This window comes from Plecotus auritus (assembly GCF_963455305.1).
Source record: "Plecotus auritus genome assembly, chromosome: 10".
Lineage (NCBI taxonomy): Eukaryota > Metazoa > Chordata > Mammalia > Chiroptera > Vespertilionidae > Plecotus > Plecotus auritus.
Genome location: NC_137785.1, coordinates 46,984,013 through 46,996,375, shown reverse-complemented (window position 1 = coordinate 46,996,375; position 12,363 = coordinate 46,984,013). Strand labels below are relative to the sequence as shown.

The following is a 12,363-nucleotide window of genomic DNA, read 5'->3' as shown; positions in this document are numbered from 1 at the left end:
CATAGAACTCATTATTCAGGCAAGAATTATCCACAGTTGCTAAATCTATGGGAGGAAAGTTAGTTGAACAGGATATTCTCAGATTATCTCCCCTCAGAGTATAATTTAATTGCAAAGAGGAAACACTTATCTTTACTGTGAAGAAGCCTGTTGGCCCCTCCTTTATCCAAGTGATCAAAGGGAACATCAATAAAAGGACAAACAGGCGCCATGTACCTCCTAATGAGATGCACCAAGAAGGACACACCATCCATCACCTGTGTAGTGTGAGGACAGTTTGGGGGAAATTGACAATTTGAATGTGTACCATATGTTTATTAATAGTATTTTATCAAAGGTTATATTTTCTGAAATTGAAAGTTACATTGTTGGTTATATAAGAGCATGCCTTTGTTCTTTGGAGATGATTACTCATAAATATTTCAATGTGTTAAGGAACATCATGTCTGCAATGTATTCTTGTGAGTTCAGCAAAACAAGGCATTATGTAAATGTGTGTCAGCTTTTGTATATAGCAAAATATTAACAACGGGTGAATCTAGGTGAAGGGTACATGGATGCTTATCACACTTTTCTGGCAACTTTTGTATAGGTATGATATTTTAAAAAAAAGGTGGAAGTCAAAATTGTAGAGAAGTTGGAGCTGATAAACAAAGAGGAACTTTAGAATTCATCAGCTACATGCTATTCACTGTTCCAATCTAAGCCAGAGCTTGTGTCTTTTCAGGTATCGGATTTGGCGGGATGCTGCCAACTGGCTGGAGATTAACCCGGACACCGGTGCCATTTCCACTCGGGCTGAGATGGACAGAGAGGACTTGGAGCACGTGAAGAACAGCACATACACGGCCCTCATTATAGCTATTGACAATGGTAAGGCCACCCTTCCTCTCTGGCTTTGCTGCCTCGCCTAGCTCACTTCCTTGCCCCGCACCCTTCTTTTGGAAGCACGAGTTCATTCCTTTTCTTTAACAAAAGCATTCTCATTGTCAAAAAGCATTCTCATTGTCAAAAATGCAAATAATTTCAGTCAAGCACTTCTCTATACTCCTTCTCCACAGCAGCCAGGCTGTCTGGATTTAAATCCTAGGACTAAAGCTCAATGCATGTGTGACCTTGAACTTATTACCTAATCTTTATGTCCCTCAGTTCCTTTATCTGACAAAATGATAGTATCCCATCAGAATTTAATGAGTTAATGTATGTAAAAAGTGCCCAGAAGAGTGCCTGCTACATAGTACATGCTCCATGAGGACTGTCGTTATTTTTATTAGCGTCATCCTCATTATTAGTTAAGTGTGGTTCTTTCCAGACTATTTCTGTGTATTTTTTAAAAAAATATATTTTTATTGCTCAGCCAGTGTGGCTCAATGGTTGAACATCATCAACCTATGAACCAGGAGATTACAGTTCGATTCCCGGTCAGGGCACATGGCCAGGTTGCAGGCTTGATCCCCGGTGTTGGGTGTGAAGGAGGCGGCTGATCACTGATTCCCTCTCATCATTGATGTTTCTCTCTCCCTCTCCCTTCTGAAATCAATAAAAATATTTTTTAAAGCGAAGCACAAAAAACAACGAGATGTGCCTGTACCTCTTTTCAATCAAATGATGTTATCTGGATACAGCATAATTTAATCATTTGCTCATTAAAAGACCATGGAAGTTGTTTTCTGTTCTTCACTATTTACATGAGTGATAAGTAAACATCCTTGTGCATGCCTCTATGTGCAGCTACTTCCCTGAAGTAGATACTCAGAAGCAGAATTACTTTTATAAAAAAATATATTTTTATTGATTTGAGAGAGGAAGGGAGAGGGAGAGAGAGAGAGAAATATTAATGATGAGAGATAATTATGGATTGGCCACCTCCCACACACCCCTACTGGGGATCGAGCCCACAACCGCAGGCATGTGCCCTTGACCAGAATCGAACCTAGGACCCTTCAGTCTGCAGGCGATGCTCTAGGGCGCAGAATTACTTTTAAAGAGACCCGCTAGCTTCCTGTGATTAAATTCTCTTCCCCTTTCTCATTTCTCAACCTCCTGAAGTAGTAATTCCAGACTTAATAATCTGGAAAGCAGAGGGCAAGGCAGAGGGCCCTGGCTCTATTCGCAGAATGCTTTTTTGTTGTTGTGAATCCTTGCCCGAGGATATTTTCCCACTGAATTTTAGGGAGAGTGGAAGAGAGAGGGAAAGGCACAAACATCCAGTGTGAGAGAAACACATCAACTGGTTGCCTCGCGCACGAGCCCCAACCAGGGCCCGGGCTGGGGAGGAGCCTGCAACCAAGGTATGTGCCCTCGACTGGAATCGAACCCAGGACCCTTTGGTCCGCAGTCTGACGCTGTAGCCATTGAGCAGAACTGACTAGGGCACAGAATGCTTTTGCATAAAAGGGAAAGCTAACCCATTGCTTCAGCTGCAGTCCCACACTGGCCAGTTGTCTCCGGCTGCATGGGAATTCCCTGGCCTGGCCTGAGATGAGTGGAGGGAATGGTATCTAAACCAAGGGCCAACAAGCTTTCTGTAAAGGCCAGGAAGTAAACACCTTAGGCTTTGTAGGCCGTACAGTCTCTGCTGCTATTGTAGCCTAGAAGCACTCATAGACAGAATATGAAAGGATGAGCATTGCTGTTTTCCTAATTTGGCCAGAATGTGTTCATTCTAATTGATTCCTTAAAATGTTACTTAGTGCTTGATGCAGTAATTCTCAGTGTAGGTCTACGAGAAGAATGAAGTTTCATCAGAAAATCTATCAGTTCTGCCAAAACCGGTTTGGCTCAGTGGATAGAGCATCAGCCTGCGGACTGAGGGGTCCCAGGTTCGATTCCGGTCAAGGGCATGTAACTTGGTTGCGGGCACATCCCCAGTGGGGGGTGTGCAGGAGGCAGCTGATCGATGTTTCTCTCTCATCGATGTTTCTGACTATCTATCCCTCTTCCTTCCTCTCTGTAAAAAAATCAATAAAATATATTTAAAAAAAAAAAAAAAAAAAAAGAAAATCTATCAGTTCATTAAAAAAAGTTTCCTTTAAAAAAATGTGATACATGCTCATTGTTAAAACCAGAAAATTTACATGATAAAGTAAAAAAAAATCTATCCACGGAAGAAAGAATAACACACATAATGGAATATACACATAATGGAATATTATTCAACCTTAAAAAGGAAGGAAATCCATCACATGTTGCGACATGGATGGACAGTGAAATAAGCCAGTCACACAAAGACAAATACTGTATGATTCCACTAACATGAGGATGAAAGTCAAGTTCATAGAAACAGAAAGTAGAGTGGAGGTTACTAGGAACTGGAGAGGGGACAGGGAATTGTTTAATGGACAGAGTTTCAGTTGTGCAAGGTGAAAAAGTTCTGGAGAGCTGTTTCACAACAAGGTGACTGTTGGACTGTACACTTAAAAAGACGGTCAATTTTATGCTATGTGGTTATTGTTTTTTTAACCACTAAAAAAAAATGGTCAAAAGAAAAATAATCACTACAGTCTTGCCACCCAGGTATAACTATTTACAGGTTTGAGATATAGTCCCCTGGGTTTTATTCCCCGCCCCCTATAATATACTCATACTCATGATGATGGTGATGATTCCTTGAATACCTACTTTTTTTTACTACCATATGCTAGCCACTATATCAGGATGTAAAAGAAATGCAAACAGAAGTGTGTATGGCCTGGCTGGTGTTGCTCAGGCATTGTCCCGTGCACTAAAAGGTTGCTGGTTCAATTTTGGTGGGGGCACATGCCCAGGTTGTGAGCTCAATCCCTGGTAGGAGACGTGCAGGAGGTAGCTGATTGATGTTGCTCTCTCACATCCATGCTTCTCTCTCTCTTTCTCTACCTTTTCGTTCCTCTCTCTCTAAAACTTAATAAAAATATTTTTTAAAAAACAAGTGTGTATGAGCTTCCAAATCTATTTTGAAAATCTACTTGGAGCTATTTTACAAGGCTCAACCATTTGCTAATGACCTTAAAGCCATAGAAGTTCAGAAAAGGGAGAGCTGGTGGGGGCAATGCAGACTTCTTAGAGTGGTGGAAATTTAATGAATGAATAAAGATAGGTGAAGAGGAGGAAGGAGGGTGCTCTTGGTATGAGGAATCCTATATAATAAAAGGCTAATATGGAAATTGACCCCTCTACCAGGAGTTTGGGAGTTTGACCCGAGGGCGGGGTTGGCTGGCCTACCACCCGTAGCCCCTTTCCCCGGCCTGCCCAGCCCAATCGGCCCCCACCTGTGCACGAATTCGTGCACCAGGCCTCTAATAACTTGAATAATTGTTATCAAAATGTGGAATTAGCATGTCAGAGACCTGCCCAACCAGGAGTGAAGATGCCCTGGGATTGGCAAGATAGGAGGCTCTGTGGGCAGGTGACCCCTGAAGAGCCAGGACAAGCTTTGGGTTCAGTCTGTGGGAGGCAGTAGGGATTCATCAGTGTTCCCGAGCTGTGGTATATCCTATGTATTTCTTCTTAGGTTCTCCACCTGCTACTGGAACAGGAACCCTTCTCCTGATCCTCTCCGATGTGAATGACAATGCCCCTGTACCAGAACCTCGAACTTTGGAATTCTGCCAGAGGGATCCACAGCCTCATGTCATCAACATCATTGATCCAGATCTTCCCCCCAACACGTCGCCTTACACAGCAGAACTAACACACGGGGCAAGTGTCAACTGGACCATTGAGTACAATGACCCAGGTGGGAACTTGCATCTCATTTTGGAAACTTTGCTCTGACTTTCGTGCTTCCCCTTCCCCCTCCCCCACCTCCCCTTCTGAAATTCCCTTCTTAACTTGCAGATGTCACCCCTTTCATTCGATGCTTGTTTCCTTGTCCCCTCTGCATCTGAGGCTTCCATTGAACGTCCCTTTTCCCTGCTGGTTGACTCTGGAACATACTGCTCAGGAATCTCCAATCCAAGCAGCTTGGGACATCTTTAGTTCCTTAATAATCTTATTCGGCAATAAACTTTTTTCTCTCTCCTGATCCCATCATTTATTTTTGTTGCTTCCTCTAGAACGTGAATCTCTCACTTTGAAGCCAAAGAAAACTTTAGAGTTGGGTGACTACAAAATAAACCTCAGGCTCGAAGATAACCAGAACAAAGACCAGGTGACCACCTTAGAAGTGTTTGTGTGTGACTGCGAAGGGGCCGTCAGCAGCTGTAAGAGGAACGCAGCCATTGTCGAAGGTGGATTGCAGCTTCCTGCCATCCTGGGGATTCTCGGAGGCATCCTTGCTTTGCTAAGTAAGTACAGCTGGCCAGTGTACTTTGACTTCCAAAAAGGGGGAGGTTTATCACCTGCTGAACATTTCAGAGGTCAGAGGTCCAAGACTGGAAGGCCACCCGTTGTATTAACACATTGCGGACGGATCACGAGAATTCTCGTGTTTGCTGTTCTAAGGCTTGTGGCCAATCACGAGAATTCTTTAAAATGCTATCAGCTTGTAAGAACATGTAATCAATAACTTCAAAATGCAATGGGTTTTAATTTTAAAGCGTGCTTTTAACATTTATGTGAAACGTTTTTTGTACTTGTTCAATAGAAACTTACCTGGCCACTGGGTAAAGCTAGCAATAAAACTACTGGTCCGCAACAGGGGGCCCAATCCTTCTATTTTATTGTTCTTTCAGTCCATCAGGACAGTACTTCTCAAACTCATGGGCAGACAAATTACCTCTTTTTTTGTTTGTTTATTTGTTTTTTTGTCTGTGTCTCTTTGCAATATGACAGTTTTGATCCAGTCGGTTTGGGGTGGGGCCTCAGATTCAGCATTTCTAACCAGCTCCCACGTGATGCTGGACATTACAGTTTCAAAAAAATCGATTTGTTGTCTTACTTATTTCTGCATTCTTGTATGTGCTCAGTCCCTCAGGGTAGTGCTTCTCAGGGTAGTACCAGTCCCTCAGGCAGTAACATTCTTATATAGTTGCTTCTTGTATGTGCTCTGACCAAGGATTGAAGCCGCAACCTTGGCATACCGGGACGATGCTCTACCCAACTGAGCTGCCCAGCCAGGACAGAATCTGGTATTTCTTCCAGGGGATTTTCTTGTTCTAACAAGAACAAAGATAGCAGCAATCTTCCATTCTATGAAACACTATAATTAATTTTATACCCATAAGCAGCTAGTTTTCCAGCCATATATTCTCCATCTGAATTATTATGAGAGCAAACCCATGTTGTATCCAAATTTTCTGTATGCCTGAAGCAGTGGGTGGACTATCTTCCTCTTGCAAATAGTTTTGGGTATTTCACCTTCGCACCTTTGGAACAATGTGCTTTCTTGCAAAATGCCTATCTTGTGGCTTTGAATCTTGCTGTGACACGGTATCTTCTACGTCTGAGCTATCAGCTGTTAAGTGTGTATATATTTTTTTTGGTAGACCCTGTATATTTTTTTCATTTACAATAAACAATTTGATATTTTTAAAACATTAAATGTTAATTGTATATCTTAGAATTATCCCAAGAGCAGATGAAAACCCTGGAAATGAAGCAGCTTTTAAAGCTTGCTTACATGATTTTATCTTAGGAGAAGATAAGGTATATACCAGGTGATTTTTTAATAGTCTATGCCCCACCCCTATAACTGATTAACAATAATATGCATGCATCAAATCACATTTAGGCCCAACCCTGCTTGCAAAATTTCAGTGGCATCAGTTCGCTCAGAACCAAAGTCCTTCCAGTGGTCCACATGTCCTGGCTACCCCTCTGCTCTCCTCAACACTTCTTTCCCCCTCACTCATCCTGCTACAGCCACGCTGACCTTCCCTTCCTGAATCACACCATGCATGGCCTTTACTGATAGCATTTCCACTGTTGGAGCACTTTCCCTCAGAATTTGGAAAATAACTGATTGGTTTCAGATCCAGTTGTGAATTCAAGACCACACTGGAATTCAGATATTGTCCGGTATGTTGTAATGTGTATGTTACCTGCAGGGACGTGAGCATCCCCACATGGGTTGTCTAACAGCCATCCGTCTGGTAGGGGAGGCAGTGTGCTCTGACAGTTGCTGTTTATGGCCTTCTTGACCTCTGTCTTCCCCTTTCAGTCCTGATTCTGCTGCTTCTGCTGTTTGTCCGGAGGAAACGGGTGGTCAAAGAGCCCCTACTGCCCCCAGAAGATGACACCCGGGACAATGTGTATTACTATGATGAAGAAGGAGGTGGAGAAGAGGACCAGGTAGGTTTTAAAAACTGTGGTAAAAATCTTAGTGGCAATTTATTTGGAAGAAGCAATGGTTAGAGGGCGGACATTTGAAATAGCTCTTTGTCACTTGGTATATTATTTTTTTAAAGCCTTGCCCAATGCCCTAACCAGTTTGGCTCAGTGGATAGAGCATCGGCCTGCGGACTGAAGGGTCCCAGGTTTGATTCCGGTCAAGGGCATGTACCTTGGTTGCGGGCACATACCCAGTAGGGAGGGTGCAGGGGGCAGCTGATCGATGTTTCTCTCTCATCAATGTTTCTAACTCTCTATCCCTCTCCCTTCCTCTCTGTAAAAAATTAATAAAATGTATTTTTTTAAAAAATAAAGCCTTGCCCAAGAACATAGACATTGCCACTGGCCATCGTCATCAAAACAACATTGCTTACATTTATTGAATGCACACTGTTCTGCATTCAAGTTAATGAACAGAGGCACAGAGCAGTTAAGCAACTTACCCAAAGTCACACAGCTAGGAAGCATTAAAACCAGGTAGTCCGAGTCCAGAGCCTACTTTCCTCGTCGCTAGTCTCAGGAAATGAACTTCATTCAAATTATCTTTGACATGGACCAACTGATCTGGCTTCATATTTTTCCCCTTGAATTATTTTAGCTACGCTAAACTGGTTTTTACTTTTTGTAGATATTGAATCTTTATGTTTTCTTTATTTGTCCTGATTTGGAGGTGGTCTTAACTTGCCTTGCCCTGGAGTTTTCCAGAGAAGTTTTAGAAGTCTGCTGTTTTTAGAAAGGGAAGCATTAGACCCATTACAGAGTCCTGATAGGGTGGGAAGGGCATGAATATTTGTTGAATAATAATCTAATAATCATACCCTGTGAGAAGTTAATAAGGTCCAACCATCTCCATCTCTACCTACAAGTGCTTCTCACAATCCTTTTGTGCTATATTTCCTTCCAGTGCTGATTTGGAGACTCTTAGGTTGAAAATTACCATTTCAGCTTACACTGGCACATGCTTGTAAATATATAGTTGGCAGTGAAGGCATTATCCAGTACCATAACCTATAAACCAAACAGAACCCTGTTTCTGGTTTACTCTTTGCTATACTTTTTATCTTTTTCTCCGAAGGACTTTGACCTGAGCCAGTTGCACAGGGGCCTGGATGCTCGGCCGGAAGTGACTCGCAATGACGTGGCGCCAACCCTCCTGAGTATGCCCCAGTATCGGCCCCGCCCTGCCAATCCTGATGAAATTGGAAACTTTATTGATGAAGTAAGTAAGCAAAGTCAAAAGCCAAGGCACAACTCATATCTAAACTTAGAAAGGAGCATTTGTGTCAAAAGTTAAGAGTCTAGATGCTTTCCTTCGCCACATTGTCGTCTTTCATGATCCCTGAGCCCTATTTTTGTGTGTCGCATCTGAATTTCAGAAATAATATCATTTCGAATGGATCTTAGTGAATTGCAAAGTCCATATGGCAACACTAAGAATCACTTGAAAAGATTGAATAGAATTAGAAATGAAAGAGATACAAAGTAGATCCCGTTTGGTTTACAAATAGCTTAACATTTTCATTTTTCGGGGGTAAGATATTCTGCATATTTTCCCTTAACTTTATCTTCGGGGGAAGTTTGTACAAATACACCTCCTTGGTGTTGATTGCTCCTGGGGTTCTACAGGGTGGTTGTTGCATTGTCATGTGGTCCACTTTGCCTGAGGCACCAAGAGAAGGCATCTTGCCTAAGATGTCAGGTGTGTGGCTCCTTTCATTGAAAGATCCTGTTTTCTTCCTTCTTCTTTAGAATTTGAAGGCAGCCGATAGCGACCCCACGGCTCCCCCTTACGACTCTCTGCTCGTGTTTGATTACGAAGGAAGTGGTTCCGAAGCTGCTAGTCTGAGCTCCCTGAACTCCTCGGAGTCAGACCAAGACCAGGACTATGACTACCTGAATGAATGGGGCAATCGCTTCAAGAAGCTGGCAGATATGTATGGAGGTGGCGTGGATGATTAGGGGACTCAAGGCAGATGAGGAGAGAGAATGGTCCCTATACTCGTGTGCTGGGAAATGTAGGAATGATTTTTCTGGAGGTCTTTCAGCTCCCCTTATGTGAGATGAATATCTGGGGAAGAGAGACCAATCAGTGATGCCGTTAGGATAGTTTTAATTTCCACTTTGTAGATCTAATCTGTGTGTTAGAAAGATTTTGACTTATTCCTTGAGTCCTTTCTTTCGTCACTCTTTACAAGCTTGCAACTTGCAGACTTTTTAAAGGGCGTTGTCTCATTTTTAAAAGGAAGGGGAGGGGTTGAATGCCCTATTGTTTTGTATATACATAAAATTTAATTTTTAATTTTTTTATCCTATCACTGCATGGGTATCCCATGTTCCAGTCTCCACTCTCACTCCTCAATTTACTTTACCCCAGACAGGACTTCTGTGAGGCAGAAACAATTGGGCCCTTTTAGGGTAAGAGGCTGTGTCTTAGTCTGGCCATATTGTGACTGGGTATTGTATACTCTTAAGACCTTAAACAGTTTTCTTTTTTTCATCTCCTAAGTGTGTAACTTGAAATGGACATCTACCCATTTACTTGTTCTGAGTCAGGAAGTTTGTTATGTGAATGTCCTTATGGGGTACTTTGGTTCTAAACAAGGAGCCTTGATCAGAATCAGCGATGAGTTTTCAGGTGCCACTTCTTTTAATGTTTATCACAAAAACGTAAAAAAGACTGATGTATTTCGAGACTCAGAACAGTGCCGAACGTGTTGCAGCCAAAGAGAGAAGATGGCTTTTCACAGCGGATGGAAAACATGAAAAGTGGGCTTGGAGATGGCAGGAGAAACTGTCGCTGAGCCTGGCAATTTAGTAAACTGAGGCTGAGAATGATTGAGATGGCTTTACCTCTAGCCCTGAAAATTCTGGAAAAAATGGAAGACTCTCAACATGTGTTTCCTACCCAGATCTCAAGACCATGGTCCATAGAATCCCCAAGTGCTTGCTTCTGTTGATGTCCACAGGAAGTACTGGCTGATCTGGACACATTTGCCCCCAAATCTGAGAAAACAGAGTATTAGGAACTCTAATTTTTTCTTGGGGGTAAGGAGAATCTTGATTTGGATATTCTTTTCATTGAGATGCGACTATCAAAAACTTTTGACAACCACAGAAAATTGCTTACTGTCCATCAACTGTTTTTCGAAGGAAAAAATCATCCCTGCAACCACTTCTTGGAATTGTCTTGATTTTTTAAGCAATTTAAACTCTAATGTAGTTCTGAATAGACAGTCACTGTAGTTTTGAATGGATATGTGTGCGGGTGCTGATAATTTCTATTTTCTTTGGGGATGGAAAACAACTCAAGCTGATAAAACGTATTCCTAAATATTCATTTTTATAAATTTTATTAAAGAATTTTGTTAAATCATTGTCAAATTTGTTTTATTTGATTGCACCACAATCCCTGGCAAGACAAATGATAGATGACCTCAGTCTAAACATGGAGAAAGGAGCTTTATATTGAAATGACTTCTCCAGAACTTTATGTTTTTCTTTGGTGCACAAAGTGGAAGAGAAACTGCATTTTCAAGGTCACTTTATTTGAAAAACATCTCTTCACGCCCTAGCTCAGTGGTCGGCAAACTGCAGCTCGCAAGCCACATGTGGGATAGGGGCTTAATCACAAGGAACAACAACAGCCTGTAATTATTGGAATCAAGAGTCTAGGTCAGTGGTCGGCAAACTCATTAGTCAACAGAGCGGCAAACGGCGGATCGCGAGCCGCATGTGGCTCACGATCCGCAGTTTGTAGACCACTGCCCTAGCTGATTTGGTTCAGTGGATAAGAGCGTTGGCCTGCGGACTGAGGGGTCCCGGGTTCGGTTCCAGCCAAGGGCACGTAACTTGGTTGCGGGCACATCCCCAGTGGGAGGTGTGCAGGAGGCAGCTGATCGATGTTTCTCTCTCATCGATGTTTCTAACTCTCTATCCCTCTTCCTTCCTCTCTATAAAAAAATCAATAAAATATATTTAAAAAAAAAAAAAGAGCGTTGGCCTGTAGACAACACAAAAATAGGGCCTGATCTCCAGTATGGGTCGTGCAGGAGGCAGCCGATCAATGATTCTCTCTCATCATTGATGTTTCTATCTCTCCCTCCCTCTTCCTCTCTGAAATCAATAAAAAAAATTTTTTTTTAAAGTCCAAAATTATAAAGAAAAAACACCTATTCATGTGCATGTTGTAAAACCAATACAATTCCTTTGGCAATGGGAGAGGTCTGGGCTGAGCTGAGGGTAAGAAGTAGAACTTCAAACAACATTCAGTCAGTCAGCAAAGTTAATATAGACCAGAGGTTCTCTTAACAGGGTAGATTGTGGCCCTCTCCCCCAGGAGATATTTGGCAATTTCTGGATAGGGTTTGATTGTCATGACCAGGGAGGTGCTGCTAATATCAAGTCAAGGCCAGGGTCGCTGCTAAACATCCTGCAATGCACAGGCCAGCCCCGCATATCAATGAATTATCCGGCCCCAAATGACAGTGGTGCCTCTGAGAAATCCTAGGATAGGCCTTTGACTTTTCTCTGCTGGAGGGGTATCACTTTTTAAACTACTTTAAAAATTTTTAAATTGTAAACTATATATCACATTTTATTATTATTATTTTTAAATATATCTTATTGATTTTTTTACAGAGAGGAAGGGAGAGGGATAGAGAGTTAGAAACATCGATGAGAGAGAAACATCCATCAGCTGCCTCCTGCACACCCCCTACTGGGGATGTGCCACAACCAAGGTACATGCCCTTGACCGGAATCAAACCTGGGACCCTTGAGTCTGCAGGCCGATGCTCTACCACTGAGCCAAACCGGTCAGGGCACATTTTATTACTTTTAAGTGTAGTTAAATTGCACTAAATACATTAACAGCGGTTTAATAATGATGACATTGTTCATTAGGATAATCCTTAGTCTTAGGAGATAAATGATGAATCTAGGGGCAAAGTGTTAGCACTGTCTGGAAAGTAACAACTTGAGGAAAAAGCATATCAGCCAAGTGCAAAAGCAAACATGAAAAATGTTCGCAACGACTGCACCTGTGTTCACTGTAGCGTTATTCACAAGTCAAAAGGTGGAAACAACCCAATGTCCATCAGTGAATGAGTATAT

The 12,363-nt window shown here is 42.2% G+C and overlaps 1 protein-coding gene across 1 annotated transcript in view; it reads left to right on the top strand.

Annotated features, from left to right (window-relative positions):
* Nucleotides 1-10,629, top strand: part of CDH1 (cadherin 1) — a 96,802-nt gene extending 86,173 nt beyond the window's left edge. Inside the window, exons 21-26 of the mRNA XM_080644614.1 lie at nucleotides 728-873; nucleotides 4,493-4,717; nucleotides 5,037-5,267; nucleotides 7,082-7,212; nucleotides 8,327-8,470; nucleotides 9,001-10,629. Coding sequence (XP_080500740.1) covers nucleotides 728-873; nucleotides 4,493-4,717; nucleotides 5,037-5,267; nucleotides 7,082-7,212; nucleotides 8,327-8,470; nucleotides 9,001-9,210 — 1,087 coding nt within the window. The 3' untranslated portion in view covers nucleotides 9,211-10,629. The remainder of the gene's footprint in view (nucleotides 1-727; nucleotides 874-4,492; nucleotides 4,718-5,036; nucleotides 5,268-7,081; nucleotides 7,213-8,326; nucleotides 8,471-9,000) is intronic.
* The last annotated feature ends 1,734 nt before the right edge of the window (nucleotides 10,630-12,363 follow it).